Source organism: Anolis sagrei, chromosome 4 (assembly GCF_037176765.1).
Source record: "Anolis sagrei isolate rAnoSag1 chromosome 4, rAnoSag1.mat, whole genome shotgun sequence".
Taxonomy (NCBI): domain Eukaryota; kingdom Metazoa; phylum Chordata; class Lepidosauria; order Squamata; family Dactyloidae; genus Anolis; species Anolis sagrei.
In genome coordinates, this window is record NC_090024.1 from 235,495,214 (window position 1) to 235,520,654 (window position 25,441).

Genomic DNA, 25,441 nt, shown 5'->3' on the forward strand with positions numbered 1-25,441 from the left:
ATGCCCACAGGTTGGAACATGCAAGCCCCTCACCATGACAAGGTAACAATCTAGGAGGACTACTTTGGGAGATGGTGATTGGGAATTTGGACAACATGGCCAGTCCAACGAAGTTGATGGCAGAGGATCCTCACTTGCAATGCTAGTGGTCTTTGCTTTTTTCAGAACGCTAATGTTTGTCCACCTGTCCTCCCAAGAGATTTGCAAGATTTTTTGGAAGCAATGTGGATGAAATTGTTTCAGAAGTAAAGAGTGACGTTTGTAGATGGTCCTGTTTTGACTGCAAGGTGGTGACCCCTCTGAATGATAGTCAGGGATAGACAAAATAAGCAGATTATGTTTAAGGGTAACTTTTCTAGCCTCCTCCCTGTATGGGGTGAGCAGAATAGATCCTAAATAGGGCTAGTCAGTCATGGATAGAGCTGCTGGACAGTCAACTGCCTCAGATCTGGAACTAAGATGACTGAATCCATATCCACGGGCCATGTGTCCATCCATAGCTAGGGGCTTCCATATTTCATGGACCTACCCGTCACCATTTGCTGATCGCCATGGGAGTTTTCCTGGTTTTGTTTTGTCTTGGAAGACATCTGTGTGTGAATTTGTTTTATGTGTGGAGATCAGTGCACAGTGACTAACAGTCTTCACAGAAAGCGGTTTAGATCCAATGGCATGGTTAACGCTACGACCTCTTATCTGTGGCAGCCTTCATCTGCCATCAGCCATGTAACATGTACAATGTTATCATTTGCCTATTCTGCCATTGAGGTCTTCAGGCTGTGCTTGTTCTGTTTACTCCCCTGTGACCTTGCCGCCATGGGAGACCCTACTGGGAGTGCATGACTCCCTATGGCTTCGCTCACAGGTTCATTGGAACACTCAAGGTGAGGAAAGAGAGCTTACAGAATCTTGGAGACTAATTCAAAGATGGGTTGTTGTAGGTTTTTTGGGCTATATGGCCATGGTCTAGAGGCATTCTCTCCTGACGTTTCGCCTGCATCTATGGCAAGCATCCTCAGAGGTAGTGAGGTCTATTGAAACTAGGAAAAAGGGTTTATATATCTGTGGAATGACCAGGGTGAGACAAAGGACTCTTGTCTGCTGGAGCTAGGTGTGAATGTTTCAACTGACCACCTTGATTAGCATATAATGGCCTGACAGTGCCTCGAGCAAACTTTTGTTGAGAGGTGATTAGATGTCCTTGTTTGTTTCCCCTCTGTTGTTGTGCTGTTGTAATTTTAGAGTTTCTTTAATACTGGTAGCCAGATTTTGTTCATTTCATAGTTTCCTCCTTTCTGTTGAAATTGTCCAACAGCACAACAACACAGAGGAAACAAACAAGGACATCTAATCACCTCTCAACAAAAGTTTGCTCGAGGCACTGTTAAGCCATTATATGCTAATCAAGGTGGTCAGTTGAAACATTCACACCTAGCTCCAGCAGACAAGAGTCCCTTTATTTATTTATTTATTTATTTATTTACTTTGCTTATATACCGCTGTTCTCAGCCCGGGGGCGACTCACAGCGGTGTACAACATAGAAAAACAAGGTTCAAAATTCAAGACACAATCTAAAATATCAATCTAGCAGTAACCAAAAACATCATTATCAAAAACATCAGCAATATCAATAATACAAACAGCCATTCACGTCGTCTCATAGTTTGAACCACAATCCAGTATCATTTGTCTCACCCTGGTCATTCCACAGATATATAAACCCTTTTTCCTAGTTCCAACAGACCTCACTACCTCTGAGGATGCTTGCCATAGATGCAGGCGAAACGTCAGGAGAGAATGCCTCTAGACCATGGCCATATAGCCCGAAAAACCTACAACAACCCAGTGATTCCGGCCATGAAAGCCTTCAACAATACATAATTCAAAGATGTCTGACAGCACAAGCTTTCATCTATAAAAACATGTAAGCAACTTCTTTCTCAAAGATGCTACATGAAAATGCACAGATGAATATGTTTTGTATGTATATCTAATATTGCTATTTAGAATGGAGAGATAGAACTATATTACTGAATGTTCCTTGCTCATAGTATGAAATATTCAGTATACTATGTTTCCTTTCTGGCCACCAGATGGTGTATTTTTACTATCAATAGAGACAGGTTTCAGAGGTTGCTGGCAGCATAAAGTCTTAAAAAATGTTGGTTTTCAGATGTAATGGTCCCTAATTTGTAAAAGTTTAAGCCAGAATAATTTTGTCTGCCTCCAAAGTACTATACACAGCATCTCTCTGAAAGTTTAATAGCAGACTGAATGGAAGATTTTAGAAAAAGAATATCAACGTGTTACTGGCTCACCTCTTTTTGATGCAAGGGGATAGATTTTTTTGTGATTGCTTTCCATCTGGTTTGTGTTTAATTATGTTAGACCGGGTTGTGGGGCAAGTTTTGTACACCACTGAAATAAATAGATTGAAATCAGAAAAAGAGCTATTACTTCTTGGGTTGGGAGTAATCCTCAGAGATCAAGATGCTTGTCTGTTCTTAAGATGAAAAGCACATGTTTGTGATGGCTTGGAAATCAGCTGTTTTGCCCTGTAATAGACAGTAAGAGCACCTAAAGCTTTGGAGAGCTTCTATACAACCATTTCAAAGCTCCTTGCTTGGGTGGTGATGGCATGATCATCAGCATAGATGAAACTCTCTGTCCCTTCTGGCAATGGCTGACATTTGTGTAAATGTTAAATATTGATGGAGCAAGCACGCTCTCCTGGGGCAGGTCATTTTTCCATGTTCACCATCTGCTTCTCTGGCCCCTGGAATTCAACAAAAAGCTCCTGTTGAAGAGAAGAGCTCTTTTGTTGAAGAGAAGAGCCCCACCCCAGTCATTCCACAGATATATAAACCCATTTTCCTAATTCCAACAGACCTCACTACCTCTGAGGATGCTTGCCATAGATGCAGGCGAAACGTCAGGAGAAAATGCCTCCAGAACATGGCCATATAGCCCGAAAAAACCCACAAGAACCTAGCTCCTGTTTTGTATCAGATTTCCTATAAAGCAGGTGAGGTGGTAGTCCTTTTTGATATTTGTAAGTTTTTCTCAGGACAAGGTGATGATTTACAGTGTCATAAGCTGCTGATAGGTCTATGAAGACAGTTCCTGTAATCTGCTGCTTTTTAAAACCATCTTCTATGTGCTGAGTCAGGTTCAACACTTCTGATGTGTAGCTTTTGCCTTTCCTGAAGCCAGCTTACTGTGGAATCATGCATGGGTCTATTTCCCCCCTACAATTCTATGCAAAATAAGTTGCTCCAGAAATATGTAAAGATGGCACAACAAGGAAACTGGTCTATAGATTTTTTGGATCATTACAGCCTTTGCCTGGTTTCAAGATGGAGATGGCTCTTGCTTTCCTCCAGATTTTAGGGATCTGACAGGATACAATGCAGTTGTTCATCAGCTTCAGCATCCAGCACCTTGCTTTTAGGTCAAAGTTCTTAATTTGGGGGTTAAAACCTAAGAATGCTACACATCACTCCCTCCATATCCCATTTACTGTCTTGTGGTTAGCTTCCTTGTGAAACAAATGCACCTCCTTGGCCAAAGCTGTTGGGGAAGGGTCAACAGGTGGCAAAACAATTTTGAGTTTTAAAATATCAAGAATGTTTTTTAAAAAATAATTTGTGTTGGAGAAAACTTCCCAAGAGCTCAAAAGAAAAGGAAAAAAATGGAAAAAAACCCACTTTCCTATCCTTCTTTTAAATGCATGCTTATACCAAAGAACTCAAGGAGTACAATGGTCCAAATTGAGGGAAGTCTTAGTTCCACTCTATTCGTATTGATCAGTCCTCACTTGAAATAATACTGTCCAGTTCTGTGTTCCACAAATCAAGGAGATTGGCAAGCTGGAACATATCCAGAGAAGGACACATTTTTCCATTTTCTCCATTCCTGATGGAAGGACCCAGTCGAGGAATACACAGGTCTGAGTCTGCAAGAACCAAGAAAGCTGTTGAGGACAATGGGACCATAAGCTGAAGTTGATTTGAAGGCACCTAGCAACAGTTTTAAAAGTAGAAATTAATGTATAAGTGGAAAAAAAATGGAGGGCTCTCTATGTCCCCCCCACCCAGTCTTATGTACAACATACTGCCTAAATTTCATGTTCCAAATTTGGCAAAAGTGTCCAGTCATTTTCACACGAAGGAGTAACAAGTGTAAAAATATATTTATATAGATTATAATTATATTCTTGTTAATGCAGCATATTATGATATCAACCTGCAAGGTGCACAATTTAACCAAGACTTTTTACAGTGACAAAGTATACAACTGGGTTCATTCTAAGGTTTTGGGTTATTGGTTTTTTAAAAAATAAATGTGGATACTGCATTGACTTATGTGGGCTAACAAGACTTTTCATCACTAATGGCAGTCTGCTCAATCTTTTAATATTACTATATGTGCAAGGATAAGACAGTCAGGTTCTGGTGGACAGTAACAGCTACTGTAATTGAGGCAATTAAGCTGGGCATCTGGTTTATCCTTCCATATTAGGCTGCTAATTGAAAAATCATATCCAGCTAACATCACGTACTGCATGTATTCTCACAAAGATACCCTGTTTTGGTTGTATTTTGTTTTAGGGAAAGGTTTTCTGTGTTTCTTGAAACATCTAATATTTATCTGGCCTTCAACAAAATCTGGAATTCACCAAGAGTGGCATTTGAGGGATTCGACTTAAATCCAATTTAGTGAAAGTGAAAACTGTTGTCATATTTGTGGCTGGATTACACTTTTGCAGAATTCATTATTCATTGCTTTGCACAATGAAAATGGCATTGGATGCTATCCTTGTTCGAATTCTGGAAACTGGCAAATGCAAAAGTCAAGGAGCCCTTGGAGAAGGCAGCAAGAAAGGGGCAACACCACAGGTAGGTCCTGGTGATTCCAACTAAGCATTAAGAAAAACTTTTTAACTGTAAGAGCTGTTTGGCAGTAGAATATGCTGCCTGGGAGGATGATGGCGTCCCCTTCTTTGGAGATTTTTAAACAAGCTGGAGGACCATCTGTCAGGAGTGCTTCAATGTTGTATTCCATGGAGTTGGAGTGGATGGTCCTTTATGCATTTTGTTTCATAAAGCTCAAGTAGACAGAACATATTGTAAAGAACAAAAATAACTTTCTGGCCTTGCATGGCACATTTTAGTGCAAATATTAAGACACAAATAGTATTCAATTCAGCAAGTATTGCAGAATGTCATGCCACAGCTCTTCCAGCTCTAGGATTTTATGATTCTGTAACATATCAGAAAAAGGAAAATTCATAGTGCCTCCCTGTCACCATTTACTATCCAGAAACCTTTCTGACGATTTTTTTCCATGACAGGAGCGACTTGAGAAACTGCAAGTTGCTTCTGGTGTGGGAGAATTGGCCATCTACTAGTACGCTGCCCAGGGGATGGCCAGATGATGTTTTGATGTTTTTACCATCCTTATGGGAGGCTTCTCTCATGTCCCCACATAGGGAGCTGGAGCTGACAGAGGGAGCTGATCTGCACTCTCCCCAGATTCAAACCTGTTAGTCTTCAGTCCTGTCGGCACAAGGGTTTAACTTCATTCATAGAATCATAGTATCAAAGAGTTGGAAGAGACCTCATGGGCCATCCAGTCCAACCCCCTGCCAGGAAGCAGGAATATTGCATTCAAATCACCCCTGACAGATGGCCATCCAGCCTCTGCTTAAAAGCTTCCAAAGAAGGAGCCTCCACCACGCTCCAGGGCAGAGAGTTCCATTGCTGAACGACTCTCACAGTCAGTAAGTTCTTCCTCATGTTCAGATGGAATCTCCTCTCTTGTAGTTTGAAGCCATTGTTCCACGTCCTAGTCTCCAGGGAAGCAGAAAACAAGCTTGCTCCCTCCTCCCTGTGGCTTCCTCTCACATATTTATACATGGCTATCATATCTCCTCTCAGCCTTCTCTTCTTCAGGCTAAACATGCCCAGCTCTTTATGCCGCTCCTCATATGGCTTGTTCTCCAGACCCTTGATCATTTCAGTCGCCCTCCTCTGGACACATTCCAGCTTGTCAATATCTCTCTTGAATTGTGGTTCCCAGAATTGGACACAATATTCCAGGTGTGGTCTAACCAAAGCAGAATAGAGGGGTAGCATTACTTCCCTAGATCTAGACACTATGCTCCTATTGATGCAGGCCAAAATCCCATTGGCCTTTTTTGCCACCACATCACATCTGACAAATGAAGAAGAAAAAAAATGAAGTCAATGCCATCTCCTTTGGGAGATCCACTTCCTGGAAGCAGCCACTCAAAAAGCCACCTTAATAATAATAATAATCATCATCATCATCATCTTTACTTGTATACCGCCCTATCTCCCCAAAGGGACTCAGGATGGTTTCCAACATGTAAGGCAAATATTCAATTGCCAGAAAGAAGCCATATAAACAATTATATCAAAATAAAAACATTCAACAATATAACACAACCCAATTAAACAGATAGACAAAATAACAACTGAAAACATCATAAAATTCAAAAAATCTACTAAAATACATTAAAGATAAAATATTAAATACCCATTTCATTGTAGCTCCATCAGTAGAAGTTCATCAAAATGGCCAGGGTTACTAAATGGACATGGGCCAACTATAAAAGGGCTGGGTATGGAATAGTGCAAACAACACATTATAGAGCTGTGGAAGTGCAGAACAGAGTACTATCTGATTACCTGGGAACTGGGCCTCGGAACTAATTCTTGAAAACTTGCTGGAACATCCAGGTTTTCAAGTCCCTACGGAAGGAGGACAGAGTGGGGGTTAGTCTAATCTCCCTGGGGAGGGCATTCCAAAGTCAGGGGGCCACCACCAAGAAGGCTCTTTCCCTCATTGCCACCAACCATGCTTGCGACGGTGGGAGAAGTGAGAGGAGGACCTCTCTTAGAGCCTGAACTGGTTCATAGGGGGAGATGCGATCATGAAGATAGGCAGGGCCTGAACCATTTAGTGCCTTGTAGGTCATAACCTGCACCTTGCATTGGGACTGGAAACTTATCAGCAGCCAGTGGAGTTGCTTTAATAGGGGTGTCGTACGTTCAGTTAGAAGCCTGTGTCTTCCTTAAATACACAGTGGAAGGGGTGAGAGTCAGCCTTCTATTGAAGATCCCAAAATTCAAACAAACTCATATGGCCCATGATGTCCCGGCTCTCAGTCCTGCACCTTCATTGCTACACCACCTTGGCTTTGTCTAGATCATGCTTGTAGGATTCCAACAACCATCTGACTTTCCTCGGTGGAGCAAAGTTTGGAAAGATTACCTTATGGGCTTCTCATTTTGGAGATTCTGGGTGTTGTCCTGAGAAGAGCAACTTTTCCAAGCTCTGCTTGGATAAGGGCTGCCCTTGAGGACCTGTTGCATTGACTTGCTCCTTTGGGAGGTAAACCCTGCTTTGCTTCATGTGTCTCTACCTGGCTGCCAACAGTCAAGGCGGAGCAGCATCAGGGAGAAAGTAGGAGGCAGGCCTTGTTTAACTTCTCTGCTTTCCAGCCACCTCCCCCTTCTTTCTCTTTAGCCAGGGAAATGTCAGCAGCCGCTGCTTGGGCTGCCTCTCCTAATGAAGTGCTAATAAGACGATTCTGGCAGGAAGCTGCTCTGGATACAGAAAGGCAAAGCAATTCCCAGAAAGCTGCCAAGGAGTTTCTGCCTTTGTTGCCATTGATGGGCTGGAATGGACAGTCTCAGCAGCATCCTAAAACAGAAAGCCACAGAGAGGCATCACAGAGCTGAAGTCATGATTGCAGGCGAGCAACTCAGGTATATTTTAATGGGTATACCTTTCCTCTTTCCATCCTTTACTGTTTCTTGAAGACCTGCTTTTTCTCTTTCTTATGGAGTCACTAAAATGACACTTTTCTTTCCGCCCTTGGATCAGTTTATTGAATGGAGAAATGCAGCACATGTAATTGATCTCTAAAGAATCAAAGTTAGGTTAGTGAAAAGAGAACCAGCGTGGTGTAGTAGTATGAGCCTTGGATTATGACTCAGGAGACTAGGTTTGAGTCTCAGCTCAGCAACAGAAACCCACTGGGCGACCTTGGCTGAGCCGCACTCTTTCAGCCCCAGAAAACACTGTGATAAGACACCATAAGTTGGAAAATGACTTGACAGCACACAACAACACAAGTAAAAAATCTGTATGCAAGTATTTTTTTACATCTGGCATTAAAATGTGTCCACATCTTATATAAAATATATGTATCTTATATACGAACTGTAATTTTATACTGAAAGTTTTGCATTCTGGCACTACAAATGAAATTCCCCCCATAAATATTATGATGACCCAGTTCTTGCAAGAGCTTGGAAAAGTTACTTTTTGGGACTAATCAGTTTGGTTGTAGTTTGGTGAGGTACTAGCATTATTTGGCAGAGAAGGTAAAAGATGTATTGTCGAAGGTTTTCATGGCCGGAATCACTGGGTTGCTGTAGGTTTTTTCAGGCTATATGGCCATGGTCTAGAGGCATTCTCTCCTGACGTTTCGCCTGCATCTATGGCAAGCATCCTCAGAGGTAGTGAGTTGAATTTTTAACAACTGATGTAAGGCCATTCTTTGGTCTTCCAAATGTTGGAGTCAACTCCCAGTATTCTTCACCAAGTTGGTGGTGGCTGATGGGATGTGTGATCCTTACTACCTCTGAGGATGCTTGCCATAGATGCAGGCAAAACGTCAGGAGAGAATGCCTCTAGACCATGGCCATATAGCCCGAAAAAACCTACAAAAACCCAAGGTAAAAGATCTCGTAAAACTATGACTCTCACGATTCCATAGCATTGAGCCATGGCAGTTAAAGTGGCATCAAACCACACTAATTCAACAGTGTAGATGCATTTGTACTATATATGATTACAGCACTTTTCTACGACTTTAATTGCTGTTTCCCCATCCTATGAAACCCCTCAATAAATACCCCTGATAATAATAATAACTACAATTAATAATGATGAAACACAACTAAAAACCAGATGATAAAAAGGTTTTGTGTGCATGCTTTCAAAACACTTGTCAACTTAGAATCACCTTATTAATTTCATATGGTTCTGACAGAAAAAAATAGCAATCATGTGAAAATATCAGTAATTTAAAAGGATAATGATTTGTAAAATACAGCATACACGCAGCCCATAAAAAGACTCTCTGCAAGACTTTTTTGTGTCAGGAATGACTTGAGAAACTTCAAGTCGCTTCTGGTGTGAGAGAATTAGCTGTCTGCAAGGATGTTGCCCAGAGGATGCCCAGGTGTTTTGATGTTTTACCATCCTTGTGGGAGGCTTCTCTCATGTCCCCGCATGGGGAGCTGGAGCTGACAGAGGGAGCTCATCCGTGCTGTCCTCGGATTCGAACTTCCAACCTTTCGGTCTTCAATCCATTACACTACTGGGGGCTCCTCTGAAATGAATCCTAGAATAAAAATATCCTGCTGATGAAATGAGAGCTAAAAGGAGACTTTAGATCTGCTAAATCTAAATTGGGGAACTCAGGGAGTTCGAAGGAGCTGCATTCAAACATCCTTCCTTTTTGAATTTTTAACAACCAATGTAAGGCCATTCTTTGGTCTTCCAGATGTTGGAATCAACTCCCAGTATTCTTCACTAAGCTGGTGGTGGCTGATGGGATGTGTGATCCAATAGCATTAGGAGTGCCCCACAACAAACACTCCTGATTGAAGAGATGAGAGAAACCTGTCCATTATAAAAACCTAAAACAGTTATTGCATCCAAACACCTGGATTGTTTTATGTCACACTAGTCCTTTTCTGAAGGAATCGTTTTCCAATGTTCACTTGCTTCTTACCAGAACTTGGAAGAGTTACTTTGTTGGGAAACACTTTCCAGGGCTGTCGATGCTGGTTTGAGTATTATTTGAGCTATTCACAAAAAGGACCCCTTTCTAACTCTTTTTTCTAACTCAAGTGAAGATTGTACATTACTGATGCCAAAGCATGTCAGTGTTTTCGGTGTTGTCTGCCTGTGTTTTTCAGATCTGACATGTTTCCATTTTGAAATGGGACATTGACCCACAGCACAATTATAGCACCAGGCTCTCCAGGGTGAACGGATCAAACACGATTAGGGTTTTTCAGGGCTGCAGTCCTTTTTTTTAATCAAAAGCTGTCTACTTTTATACATTCTTCCCATTTTATTTCTACCTGTTCAGATAGCTGGGGAATTAGTGATGAATTGCTTCTCATTAGAATCTGTTCCCTTCAAAAGGGAGCAGCTTGAAATGCAAGTTTCCTTCCAATTAATAGAGCAGTAATAATGCAAGATAATTTCTATCTCATTCTCTCTGGAACGGAAGATAAGAGGCACTTCACAAGTGTACCCAATACTGACTGAACAGGGAGTCACAATCACAGCAAAACTATGAAGAGAAAGCTTTTAATTAAGGCTGGAAATTATCTTGGTTGTCTCGACCCACTTGTCTATGAGAAAGAATTTGGGTGGATAATATAGGACAATAATTTGGCCAGAATTTATTGATGCACAACACTAGGATAGGCAGGAAATAAAAGGCCATGGACATGGTGGCGTGAAGGGTTGAAGGTATTGAAGAAATATGCTTTTCAGAGTTGGCAGGCTTTGTTTGTCTTCTCTATCACTGTGCAAACCTTGAAAAGTGTAACTACGAGGATGGGTTTTTTTTCCATGTCAGGAGCAACTTGAGAAACTGCAAGTCGCTTCTGCTGTGAAAGAATAGGTTGTCTGCAAGGACATTGCTCAGGGAACTGGCAGGTTTTGTTTGCGTTCTCTATCACTGTGCAAACCTTGAAAAGTGTAACCACAAAGATGGTTTTTTTCCATGTCAGGAGTGACTTGAGAAACTGCAAGTCGCTTCTGGTGTGAAAGAATAGACTATCTGCAAGGACATTGCTCAAGGGACACCTGGATGTTTTTGATGTTTACCATCCTTGTGGAAGGCTTCTCTCATGTCCCCGCATGGAGAGCCGGAGCTGACAGAAGGAGCTCATCCGCATTCTCCCTGGATTCATACCTGCGACCTGTCCGTCTTCAGTTCTGCCGGGGGCGATGTGCAGCAAAAGGATTCCAGTCTTGAACTGTATGGCAATCTCTCTTCTTTTCTATTTGGCAGTACTTTTACACATTTGTTGTTGTATCTTCAAATCGTTTTTGACCTACAAAGATTCTATTTATTTATTTATTTGCTTCATTTATATACCGCTTTTCTCAGCCCTTAGGCGACTCAAAGCGGTTAACAACAGCAAAATTCAATGCTAAACATCATAAAAACAATTAAGGGATAGTTAAAACAGTAGCGTAATAAACAATTAAGCATCAATATAACAAATCATTGGCGTCTCATCAATAGAATCACAATCCAATCTCATCATCCGTTATTCCGTGTTCCTATGTTCATTACACTGCCTAATCGAATGCCTTCTCGAACAACCAGGTCTTCACCTTCCTCCGAAATGCCAATAGGGAGGGGGGACGATCTAATATCTGTAGAAAGGGCGTTCCACAGCCGAGGGGCCACCACTGAGAAGGTGCCATCTCTTGTCCCTGCCAGGCATGCCTGTGATGCAGGCGGGACTGTGAGCAGGGCCTCCCCGGATGATCTTAATGTCCTAGCTGGTTCTTAGGAGGAGATGTGTTCGGACAGGTAAGTTGGGCCAGAACCATTTAGGGCTTTATAGGCTAACGCCAGCACTTTCAATTGTGCCTGGTAGCAAACCGGCAGCCAGTGGAGCTGGTGCAACAGAGGAATTGTATGCTCCCTGAGTGCTGCTCCTGTTAGCATCCTGGCTGCCGAGCGTTGGACCATTTGGAGCTTCCAAGCAGTCTCCTAAGCAACCCCATGTAGAGAGCATTGCAGTAGTCTATACGGGATGTAACCAGAGCGTGGACTACCGTGGCCAGGTCAGACTTCCCAAGGTACGGGTGCAGCTGGCGCACAAGTTATAAGGCAAATCTATCAAAGGGCTGCCTTGGTTCCCATATTGAGAGGAAGATAACATAATAAACAAACAAATAAAGAACTATAAATGTCCATTGCCAGCAGACTATCTTTGAAAATCAATTCTGATCATGATTTCAAAACCTGTCAAGTTGGAGGATCACCTGTGAATTTTCTGTCATATGGCAGGTATTTCAGGACATGCTTTCTACTGCATGGGATCACTGTTTAGTCAAGAGTAGATAAAAATGCCAATGTAATTTTAGGTTACCTCAACAGGAGATTTGTGTTTATCAAGGGAAATAATAGTCCAATTCCATTCTGTTCTGGTCAGACCTTACCTGGAATACTGTGTCCAGTTCTGGGCACCACAATTCAGGAAGGACATAGATAAGCTAGAATGTGTCCAGAGATGGACAACCAAAATGGTAAAAGGGTTGAACACCATGAATCTCTTTGAGGAAGAGCTTAGGGAACTAAGCATTTTAAGCCTAGAGAAGAGGAGATTAAGAGGGGACATGATAGCCACGTTTAAATATTTTGAAATCATGTCATAATAAAGACAGAGCCAGCTTGTTTTCTGCTTCTCCAAAAACTAGCACACAAAGTAGTGGATTTAAAAGTATAGGAGAAGATATTCCACCTAAACATTGGGAAGAACTTTCTGATGGTATGAGCTGTTTGAGAGAGGAATATGCCGCTGACAGGTTCAGTGGAGCCTCCTTCTCCAGAGGTTTATAAAAAGAGACAGGATGGCCATCTGTCCGGAGGGCTTTCATTTTGCATTCCTGCATGGCAGAATTGGATTGGACTGGATGGCCCTTGGGATCTCTTCCAAGTTGTTGATTCCATGCAGGATAGTATATATAGCAACATACAAGAAATGACCACCAATAGCTGTTGAATGGAACTGGCTAGAATGGCCTATAATTATGTGGCAAAGGGTGAGATGGTTTAGGTAGGATCATAGAGATGGCACACAGAACCATTTTTATGAGTTCTGGTTTAATGATTGGATTTAGGAATGCATCATTTTCCCAGTGTTTAGGGTGGGATGAGAAGCAAACATGGGATTATATTATATTGGGGTGAGGGGTTTGCTGGCAATAATATGTACCTAAAATTCCTATATACCATGTTGCATCAGAAAAGCTTACCTTTTTAAAACAATATATAGAAAGAAAGCAATAAATGATTGCAATCTCAGTGTACATTGTAGCAGTGAGGAAGGGAAAGAAGAGTGATATTTTTAAACAGTTGTATTTTACATGCTGTTAATATTTAGAATTCAATGACTGAGCTACCTCAGTTTGGAAAAGTTTGATGTTGCGTGCCTTCAAATCAATTCCAAAATATGGCGAGGCTACTATAAACCTGTCGTGGGGTTTTGTTGGCAGGGTTTGTTCGGAGCAAGGTTGCCCTTGTCTTCCCCGAGGCTGAGAAAGTGTGACTTGCCCATGGCTAAACAGAGGTTTGAATCCAGATCTCCAGAGTCAAATTACTATTCTACATTGTCTCCTTTGGACTAATTCTGGAGGGGGTTCCTGGAAGTTGTAGTGCAAAATGTAATATCCCCAAGCTCACTTGAGAAATCAATGAAATGTTAATAAGAGCAGAAGTGGTTCCAGCAGTCTGTTTCAAACAATGGGCAGGGGGCTGTTTTAGAGTTGTCCACAAACAGATGATGAAGTCAACTGCTTTCTCCAAAGTGTGTTTCCCAGCAACTGGAGTTCAGATACAAGCTCAATCTGTCATAAACTGTAGCAATGTACTGCTGTGCTGGTACGTCTGTACCAGGAGCTCCAACTTTATTTTATTTCTATTAAGTGTTTGCATTCATTTCAAAGTTTCAGGGATTCTGGAAAAAGGTGGCTTCCTTTGGTTTGCAGTCATAGGGCAAGCCACCTGACTATCATTGTTAAGTTTGGATCCGCCCCTTCTCCCAGGGAGATGGGAAGGGAAGAGGGGGCCATTTTAGTTAGTCTTAGTGAGGAAAGCTAAGTTAGAGGACGTGGACAAGCTTCACCTGCAGAAAAGCTTCATTTCTCAAGACATTCCGGGGGAAAATTCCCAAAGCTCTGGCTGGGAGCTTGCAGCCTCTCAGCTTTACAGCATCTGAGGGAAACAGCCCTAAAGAAATTCCAGAGGGAAAACAGCTTTACAGACCCAAAGAACTCCAGCTGGAGAATCTACAAGCTTTGTCTGGTAGGTTTACTCAGTACCAAGACGCAGTTTGGAATCAGTAGTAGATCCCACACCAACAAAACTTAGATAACAGACAGCCTGGGAGAGGTTAAAAAAGGGTTTTCCTCTCAACGTATAAGAACAATTAACGAAGACAGTTGCCTGTCCCTTGTGGACAAGATTAAGGAAGCCACCAGTTGATTTAAAGCCTTGAAGCATTTTTTTGACTCATTGAAGATTTGAGAAATGCCTGTTTAATTTGTTCAATAATAAAGGACTTTGTTTCAAGCCATCTAAAGACCATTCAGGAAAATCCTTGAGGGCCTCTTTCGTGGCGCCCTGGCTTCCCGCTGGGCACAAGGTGCATGTCCTATTTCAAAAGACAATTATTACAGGCCTAGTGCGTGACAGAACAACTGCACTATGCTATTCCAACCAGCTATTACTTCTTTCAGCCTAAGATGTTTTGGGGTGATACAATTGGGGAGTTATAGTTCAATACCCCTGCTTTCATGTTCCATCTAGGTTTTATAGAGGATCTTTTCCATCCTGTTCCTAACAAGAGAAAACCAACCACTGATTTCCAAAGACTGCACTTGCCCTGCCTGTGGGTTTTGGGGAACGTAGGAAACAGTATTGTCTCTCACAAACGGTACAATGAGTATTCCAAAGGAGCCAACAGGTTGGCGGTTCGAATCTGGAGAGTGGGGTAAGCTCCCATCTGCTTCTCATGCAGGGACATGAGAGAAGTGTCCCAAAACATCAATCATTCAGGCGTCCCCTGGCCAACTTCCTAGCAGACCGCCAATTCTCTCACACCAGAAGCAACTTGTAGTTTCTCAAGTCACTTCTAACACGAAAAAAAGTATTTCAAAGCAGAAGGTGAGCCAAAACCATCCACCTACAGGGTCTAGCAGAAAAATAATGTATGCTCAGTTTTCTGCAATTTAAAAAAATGTACTGGTGTGCTTAGTTTTTAGTTAAAATGGTATGGAACACAGGAGAACTATTTTGATGCACTTAGGACTGAAAACGGACTGATATGACATGTGAAGAATACCTATTAAAGATTCTTTAAAAATGCCTTGAAAAGGCAATTTTGAAGAGTAATCAGAAAATGTTATTCACCACACTGGTAAACACAAGACAGCCTTCTTCATGGTTGACTCACATTGTGGAATTTACTGGCCCTCTTTCTGTTTCTTTCAGCAAGTAAAGATATTTTATTTAAATCAATGGTTCCCACCCTGTGGTCCACAGGTAGTCCGCAAGAAGGAAAATATGGTCTGCAACCTCACCATTACTACACAGTTGCCTTGAAAACACATGGCAACAAGAGCGACTGATCTCATGAAGCCCTCTTATAGTGCTGAGGCAACGAGTATGTCGGGAGGAGAGAGGTTGACTACTCACTAAAGATTACTACTACCACATCAGCTCCAGATTATTAAATATGGTTTTCTGTGGGTGAGCAGATGGTGAATATTGAATGGCATATGTTTTGCATCAGAAATGAGAGTTAATGTGGCCTATCCAATGCAATTTTCTGAATCAGCACCACCAAATAACCAAACGGAATCTAAAATTGACCAAGTTGACATTGTTTTGCAAATCTGATTTTGCTGCTTATACCCTCATTACAATAAGTAAAAGGAAACAGTGTCAAAGTAACATGTTGCCATAAGATCCCGTATCTGCAGGGGAGTTGAGGCTTGATTTCTTCTAGTATCCATTTATCTGTCTTTTTGCAGAACTCTCCTCCAGCATCACCTTTCAAATAACTGGATTTTCTACCTATCAGCTTTCTTTATAGTCCAGCTTTCACAATCATAGATAGAAATAGGAATTATGATGGCATAGATAATCCTAACTTTAGTATGCATTGATATATCTCCAAACTACAAACAAGAAAAAGAGATGGTCATATCTTTTCTTGACACCATGCAGTGGCACTCTCAATGTTAAATAATGGCAACTGACGCAAAATATTACACAGATATCAGACTTTACTGAGTAAATCATGATCATGAAGCCAGTGCATGGAGTGAAGGCTTATGCAAACTCTCATCTGACAGCAGTGAGATACTTTGACGTGGGCACAGTCTTTCTTTGTTTAAATGAAAACAAGGTTTGCAATAGCCCCAGAGGCTATTTTGTTGGCATCAGATATCTGGAGATTTATTTATGTTTGATATGCCAAGACTTTGCCTTTGAATAAGATTGTAGAGGAGAGTTCTGTCCTTCTATTGACCTTGACAGGGTAATAGTTGTCCAGGCTGTTCTGGGACTGGAGCCAGGTTTTGGTAAGAGAGATTACTACCCGAGTCTGCTTTCCTGGGCCCTGAAGGGGAACAAATCTAGTGTGGCTTTGCTTGGGATTTTGCTTAAAGTGTCACTGGCATCAGCATATTTTGCATCACTAATAGGGTATTCTGCAAGGAATAGATACTTGCAGGTGAAAGTGCAGGTGAAAGGTCAAATCATCCAGGCATCCCCTGGGCAACGTCCTTGCAGACGGCCAATTCTCTCACACCAGAAGTGACTTGCAGTTTTTCAGGTTGCTCTTGACACGACCAAAAGCAGGTGAAAGTTAGCTCCAGCATTTCTTGTTCTTTACCTGAAGAGTGAATGTCTATAGACATCTATACAGATGTCCAAGGGCCCTTCCACACAGCCCTATATCCCAGAATATAAAGGCAGAAAATCCCACATTATCTGATGTGCCTTCCCAGATTAGGAACCTCCAATACCAAGTCCCAGAAGCACTTTAGTAGAACTAAGATTGCTGCATATTGCACACTGCACTTGCCCTATAATCCTACATACCTCCTGCCACATCAGCACATTTAATCTTGTACCCATTACTCTGGCCCGGCCCAGTTTTATAGTGTCTTGATGTATTGTTTATTGCTTGTTGTTTATACTGCTTAACTGTTTTTAATTTGCTTTAGGTGTTGTATTGTTGAGTTGTGTTTTGAGGCCTTGGCCTATGTAAGCCGCATCGAGTCCTTCGGGAGATGCTAGCGGGGTACAAATAAAGTAATAATAATAATAATAATAATAATAATAACCCAGTTCAAAGCAAATATTGTAGGATTTTCTGCCTTGATATTCTGGGATATAGGGCTGTTTGGAAGGACCCCAAGGCTTCTTTGGGCCTCCAGGTTGGGTCAGTGGTTCCCAACCTTTGGGCCTCCAGGTGTTTTGGACTTCAGCTCCCACAGTTCTAGGATTGCTGGGATTTGTAGTCCAAAACGCCTGGAGGCCCAAAGGTTGGGAACCACTAGCCTAGTTCAAGGATGGGCAACTTTAGTTGGCTCTGGGAGCAATTCTTATCACTTAGTCTCTGCTGGGGTTTGGTTCGAGGACTCACCTTGCATATTAACATCCATGGATGCTCAAATCTAATTATATTAGAATGATGTAGTAAAATCCTTATATAAAATGGCAAAAGCAAAGTTACTTTTTTGGAATTAAATATATATATATATTCATATCTTGAATCTGTGGATACATAATCTGTGGATACGGAAAGCTGACTGCACAGGAAAGTGCGAGAAGTGCTTTGAAGATAATTTACTGATATATTATATAGAGAGTAGATTAAATGATCTTTTAAAAGAAATCAGTAGGTCAAAATCAGGAGTGGCCCTAGATTGGTTTTTCACCATAAGAACTTAAGCTATGCTGTGTTCTCCCATTAAGATTGTATCTATATCGGTGGTTCCCAAACGTTTTTTGACCAGAGACCACTTGACCAGGGACCACTTGACCAGGGACCACTCTCCAACTTTAGTACAAAAAGGATTATGAATCAATTTTTGGTCAACTTTAGATTCAGTTTGGTTATTTGGGGTGCTGGTTCAGAAAAATGCATTGGATAAACCACATCAGCGCTAGCTTCTAAAAGAGAACATACAGTAATTGCCATCTGCTCGTCCACAGAAAACCATGTTTAATAAGCCTCGGCACTGTAAGAGGGTTTTGCTCTCGCTGCAATGGTGTAGTAATGGTGAGGCCACGGACCATATTTTAGTTCTTGTGGACCACTGATGGTCCATGGACCACAGGTTGGGAACCACTGATATATATGTTGTTGCCCCATTAGGACTGTATGTAAATAAGAGTTGCCCTATTCAGCAGAGAAAGGCAGCCATTTCTCCTATTCAGCATTAAGATAAATGTTCTCTGTTCTTTCCTTAGGACTTGACCTAGATCAGGGTCCCCATTTTAATATCATTATAAAAAGAGAGATCACCATTCTGCTAGTAGAATTGGCCTTCGGTGCTTTTCAATTAGGACTGGACCAAGATAGGTGTATTTCCGCCAAGCAAAGTAAGGCAACTATTTGTCAAAGAACTTTATTACACAAGATAAGCAAACTAGCATTGCAGCTGGACCTTTGATTATATAAAAGCAAGTGTATCTGTGGGCTCCAGAACTGTGGATTGAATCATCTTTCCAGGACTGGTAAGATATAATGCCACAAATTGAAAGGAGATCTGCAGTTCGATAATGCTGAGGGGCACCTATACCTATACTATGCCATTTTCACGGGGTGTCTGTGCCCTACACCACTGGAGAAATTACACTGCTTAGCCAGTATTGCACCACCCGACATCCGCTGGGAAGTAGCAGCCAATAGTGAAAGGACCAAGGCAGAGACATCTCCAGCTCATCCCCCATTTGGGTATCAGCCAGCACGTCAACGACTTAAATCTAGAAATAGTTTTCTAAGACCTACAGATACACTTGCTGGAACACCTCAGCAAGCGAGAGTCCAAAAATGGCAGGCTCAAACCCAGAACCTCAACCCAATGGCTGATACCAAATGAGAGGCTCCCCCCTGGGCACACTTGGAAGGTGCTGAACAGACTGCGCTCTGGCAGCACGAGATTCAGAGCCAACTTCAAGAAATGGGGCCACAAAGTGGAATCCATGACATGTGAGTGTGGAGAAGAGCAAACCACTGACCACCTGCTGCAATACACCCTGAGCCCTGCCACATGCACAATGGAGGACCTTCTTGCAGCAACACCAGAGGCACTCCAAGGGGCTAGATACTGGTCAAAGGACATTTAATCAACTACCAAACTTGCAATTTTTGTATTTTGTCTGTTTGTTTGTTCTGTTAGAAATGTAATACAATTGACTGGTTGCCCTGACACGACAAATAAATACCTATACCAGGGACCTGAACAACATGGATTTTGATATCAACAGGGGTTCCTGGAACCAATGCCACACAGATATCAAGGGCTGCATGTGTTTACTTTATTGTATTTTTCTTTCCAGGGACCCTTGGGTCTCCCCAGAATATACTAAACTGTTTACTTTTGACTTATTTGCCTATGGACCCTGACATGAGAGGGGAGCCCCATCTGCAGGTTTGTTTCAGAGAACAAAATGTTTAGGTCAGCCCTGGACCTTGAGCCAGAAGAGCAAGGGCAGGAGAGAACATTGTGCAGTGATGAATGTTGAGGAAAAGGATTGGGGGCAGAGGAAAAGTCTCACTTGGCCATGAGATTCATTTGTTCAGAGCAGTTGACCTTGCTATGAAGCTTTACTCTGCGTTGGTAATTACTGAAGTAATTGGGCCCAAGAGAGAACACAATAACTGAGACTAGTCAGATATGCTTTCACTATGTTTAGCAGCTACAACAGGCAGAAGACCTTGGTGTTTGGACAGGAGCAACAAACACTTCCTGTATTAATTGCTCAGAGCTTTGAGGTGTTGCTTCTTGACCACAGCTGGCTTGGGGAATTTTGGGGAGATAAAGTCCAAAAAGATCTGCAGCCTTCACCAAACCACTACTATTCTTCATATGTTCCTTTAAGTCATTTCCGACTATGGCAGCCCTAAGGCAACCCTATCATGGGATTTTCTTGGCAAGATTTATTAAGAGGGAATTTGCCATTGTCTTCCTATGAAAGTGTGTGTCTTACTCTCATACCAAGCAGGAGTTCTTGGAGTCCTGGATCAATTCTCAAATCACCACACTATGGTGGACTGGACCATAGTGCACTACTGAAATCTTTTCATCTTTCTAGGCTTCGATTGCATGATGGGAAGCTGATAAAGGACAGGCGCTTCCATCTTCGCACGTATCCAAATTGCTTTGTGGCTAAGGAGCTCACTGATTGGCTGATCAACCACAAGGAGGCACCAGATCGAGAAACGGGCATTCGGTTGATGCAGAAGCTCATGGACCATAACATTATCCATCATGGTTAGTGCCATCTTCTGTTCTGATATTGCTTAGGGGTTCTATGCTCAGCTGCATGGATTTACTTTGCATGGAATTACTCTTAGATTTACTCAAGTAGTTTCCTCAAGTAGCTGGGCAATGAGGAGCTGTAGAATTTCTGGAATGAGATAAACCTTGAAAGCATAAGACCCTGTTACACTGGCATAAGTCACTGTCCTGAGTGTGGTGTAGAGGCACAGAGGAGCAAGGAAGACAGTGAAATAAAGCTGTTCTGCCAGCACTGAAGCATCTCAGGAGCAGGCAGGACATCTTTCTCAGATATAGTTTCCTCTGCTGCTCCTCTGTAGGCACAGCATCACAGGGAATAGGGATCCAGCCTGTGCTGGATTGGGTCACACTCCCCCTGAAGACACAGATTCACAGATTACTCTTGGACTCAGCACTGAACCTGGAGGTCCAGATATCTGTGGTGGCCAGGAGTGCTTTTGCACAATTAAAATTTGTGCGACAACTGCACCGGTTCCTTGAGAGGCTGGATCTGAACTTGGTGGTACATGCCTCAGTCATATCCCACTTGGATTACTGTAACACAGTCTATGTGGAGTTGCCTTCAAAGAGTACTTGGAAACTTCAGCTGGTCCAAAAAGCTGCAGCCAGGTTGCTCATTGGGACTGGCTACAGGGAGTGGACAACCCCCTGTTGCAGCAGCTCCACTGGCTGCCAGTCTGTTTCTGGGTGCAATTCAAAGTGCTGGGTTATGCCCTGTAAAGCCCTAGACAGTTCAGGTCCAGGCTCCTTGGTTGACTGCATCCCCTTGTACGAACCTTCCCAGGCCTTGAGATCTTCAGGAGAGGCCCTTATCTCAGTCCCACCTCCATCTCAAGCTTGGTTGGTGGGATCGAGAGAGCAGGCCTTCCTTTTTGGTGGCTGCCCCTCAACTCTGGAACTCCCTGTCCAGGGAAACCAGAATGACCTGCTGTCCTTTCAGTGGAAGGCTAATTTTTTTTATTGAAGCAGGCTTTTAAAGATGAAGGTGTTTAAGATCAAGTCAGGGGGTGCCGTGGTTTTAGCTCTGAATCAGTTTTAATGATTTTAACTGTTTATTCTTAATAACATTAATATTTAATTCTATTTTCATGTTTGCCTATTTTTGGATTTTAAATTGTATTGAATTGGTTGTGATTCTTGTTTGTAGAGAGAGAAAAATGGGAGGATAAATAAATATAATAAACATAATCATCATCTCTGAGGATGCTTAACTCTGAGGATGCTTGCCATAGATGCAGGCGAAACGTCAGGAGAGAATGTCTCTAGAACATGGCCATATAGCCCACAAAACCCTACAACCACCCAATAATAATCATCATATTTTTTCTCTCTGCAGTTTTTCCACTTTCACTGGGGTTCTGTGTTCCAAATCTTGGCAAATATGGATGGCAGACTATATATTTGGATATATTGGCTTTAATGCTGTTGCTGCCTTATGAATGCATGAGTTCCCTTGTAGAAGCAGGTGGACATTTTTATCTGGTGCATAATATGCTCATTGGATTCAAGATTGCAGAAGTGAAAGTTAGACATTTCCTTGTGGACAGATGTGCATGGATGTGCACGCGTATGTGGGTAGAATGTGCACTGGATATATATGGATGTATGGATTGTTCATCTGGTTATTCATATGGGAGTAAATTCAATGGTGCAATACTACCATTTAACACAGTGGTTCTCAACCTGGGGTCCCCAGATGTTGTTAGCCTACAACTCCCAGAAATCCCACCCAGTTCACCAGCTGTTAGGATTTCTGGGAGTTGAAGGCCAAAAACATCTGGGGACCCCAGGTTGAGAACCACTGAAGGATTGTGTAACACAATCGATGCATAATTTGACATGTGGAGATTTGTGCTGCATACCGAAGGGTCAAATCCTGTTTGGTTTCAAACAGTACAGCATAAACTACATAGCTTGGAAATGAGTTCCCAGAAACTTCCAGTCTCCATGGCTACGGTCGCCTTGACTGGAGAATTCTGGAAACTGTAGTCCAAAAAACCCAACTTCTCCAAGCTATTAAAGTACAGTACTGTGCATCTGTATATCACAGCAAGCTGCCATAGTGTTGGAATTAATGGCATTCTTTGATTTTATAATAAAATGTGGTTAGTAAAAAAAATAGAGATAATGTTGAACCTGTTCAAGGACAGCTCAACGTTCATGATAGAAGAGGTAGGAAGGTGTTTTTTTTTTTAAAAAAGTAGAGTAGTGCAAATTTTCTAAGGGAGTCCACAGTGATGAAGACTACCATTGAGAAGGAACCGGTCATGTGAGAAGCTGCGGGGAGTCTCATGCTGGATGAATGCTCTCCTTTCACACCGATCTGGCAGAGTCCCTTCCAGGCACTGTTCTTCCCGAGGAGCTCGACAAGGCTTGGGTCTGTCTCTGTCTTGCCTTCAGCCCCAGGCTGTCACTGAACCAAAATAAACAGAGGCTTGCGGAGAGCGTTCTGTCGCCAGTCTGAGGCAGGGCTGGGAATGGTTAACATTTTTGAGACAGGGAACATGGGCAGTGTGGTCGTTGCGGTGGGGTGGGAGAATGAGAGCATCGTACCTACAAAAAGGATCAAGGTAGGGAATTTCCATGTCCGTGTGGCACATCACATGCACACGTCTGAGAACCTAGATTACAGAGACAGAAGGACATGTTAACAGATATTCTTTTGCGAGTATGAGTTGAATATAAGAAAAGTAAGGATATGCACACATTTCTGTGAATTTGTATCTTCCTTCTTCTTTAGTATGGCATCAAGTAAGTCAATTTATCCATATTCATAATTTCCATTAGTTTCAATAACCATTCATCTGTTGTTGGTGTTTCTTCATTTCTCCAGCACCTAGCATAGATCATAGGAAAATCACATTCAAATCTCCCCTGACAGATGGCCATTCAGCCTCTGCTTAAAAGCCTCTAAAGAAGGAGCCTCCACCACCACCTTCATCATGTATTCAGTACAAGATAGTTTGTATGTCCCATTAAGATATTCGTATAATACAGTCAGCTTGGCACATTTAATGGGGTTAGGAGCATAAAGCCCCTGTAAAAGTGAAAAATGACAATTTAAAAAAATCATTTTTTTTTTTTTGCTGGAAAGAACACCCTTTTAAGAAACACTAGGCCTTTATGATCTGGAGAAAGTTGACCATAGAATTGCATTGTTGAATCTAGAGATTCTTAGAGAGAACAATTTAATCAAATCTGTGAATAATCAAATCCGCAAAAGTCAAAATTGCAAATGTGGAGGGCCAATTGTAGCATGTATTCATGTAAGTTTCTCTCTCTTTCTACAACAGTCTGTGTTTGTCCATAATTTTGCAGCCTGCAATTCTATCTCCTCCATATTCAAACAGCATGTTATCATTATGAGATGCTACGAAATCTTATTTTCAGTTTTTCCTATCTTGTACATTCTCCCTCATAGAATCATAGAATCAAAGAGTTGGAAGAGACCTCATGGGCCATCCAGTCCAACCCCCTGCCAAGAAGCAGGAATATTGCATTCAAATCACCCCTGACAGATGGCCATCCAACCTCTGTTTAAAAGCTTCCAAAAAAGGAGCCTCCACCAAACTCCGGGGCAGAGAGTTCCACTGCTGAATGGCTCTCACAGTCAGGAAGTTCTTCCTCATGTTCAGATGGAATCTCCTCTCTTGTTGTTTGAAGCCATTGTTCCGCGTCCTTGTCTCCAGGGAAGCAGAAAACAAGCTTGCTCCCTTCTCCCTGTGGCTTCCTATCACATATTTATACATGGATATCATATCTCCTCTCAGCCTTCTCTTCTTCAGGCTAAACATGCCCAGCTCCTTAAGCCGCTCCTCATGGGGCTTGTTCTCCAGACCCTTGATCATTTTAGTCACCCTCCTCTGGAAACATTCCAGCTTGTCAATGTCTCTCTTGAATTGTAGTGCCCAGAATTGGACACAATATTCCAGATGTGGTCTAACCAAAGCAGAATAGAGGGGTAGCATTACTTCCCTGGACCTAGACACTATGCTCCTATTGATGCAGGCCAAAACATTAATAATGTTTGCCCTCTTGATCATACTATAATGTTGCTTGACCACATGTGCCCTGTGTCAAAAGTTGGAAGAGATATAGGTATCCCTATCGGTATCATAAAAAGAAAATGTTTTGTAACCTGTAAGTGGAAAATTACTGGCATTAATGCCATACCTCGAAATGGCTGGAGTAAACACATTCAGATCTGTAACACAGAGGTCAAAATTTCCTGACTTTTCAGAATGGGCAACGTGTTATCCAAAGGAGTAATGTTTGCAGGTCTTTGATTCTTGCTTGAGTGATGTAGCAAGGTAAACAGTTCGGTTCCCTGCCATCTGCTGCCTGGGGGAAAGCTTGATCTACCTTGAATCGGATTAAATTCTGCTGCGGTGCTCCAATGCAGGTGCAATTAGTCTGGGCTTAATTATTAACATTTGCTCATGATCTCAATCTCTCACACTACACTTTCCTGCTGCTATTAATTTTTCACAGCCTGGAGAGCTGTTACAAAATAAACCCCAAAGTTTTCATAGAATTATAGAGTTGGAAGAGACCCTTTGGGCTATGTCACATAGAAAATAAACACACCCAGCTAGAAAGAATCTACGATTGCATTGCACAAGTATTACAAAGAAGAGCAGAACAAAAATATTTTCAGCAATGAGTAAAATAAAGCCATTCATTTTAACTTTTTTAATGCTATTAAAGCCCCTTGGACGCAAGCTGATTCCTTCCCTTGAACTCGTTTCAGTTTGTGATGAACATCTGGACTACAAGGATGCCAAACTGCTGTATCGCTTTCGCAAGGACGATGGGACCTTCCCTCTCAACAAGGATGTCAAGGTGTTCATGAGGGGCCAGAGCCTGTATGAGACGTACGTGAGTTCTTGGTCTATGGATCATAAAACTAACTGCTTTTATTACTCCTGCAGAGTGAACTATCTCCCTTCCTCCCTCTGCATATTTTTGGTGCTTTGATTTGGTTTTTTTCTGGTGTGAAGTTCAGTAATTGAAAATTCTACAATAATGTCAAATATGAAA

At 42.1% G+C, this 25,441-nt stretch overlaps 1 protein-coding gene across 1 annotated transcript in view; it reads left to right on the plus strand.

The window, feature by feature from the left end:
- The first annotated feature begins 7,564 nt into the window (after positions 1-7,564).
- The window catches only part of LOC132773045 (DEP domain-containing mTOR-interacting protein-like), a 36,373-nt gene continuing 18,496 nt past the window's right edge, over positions 7,565-25,441 (plus strand). The window contains exons 1-3 of the mRNA XM_060771948.2: positions 7,565-7,797; positions 20,196-20,374; positions 25,152-25,275. Of these exons, the coding sequence (XP_060627931.2) occupies positions 7,712-7,797; positions 20,196-20,374; positions 25,152-25,275 (389 nt within the window). The 5' untranslated portion in view covers positions 7,565-7,711. The remainder of the gene's footprint in view (positions 7,798-20,195; positions 20,375-25,151; positions 25,276-25,441) is intronic.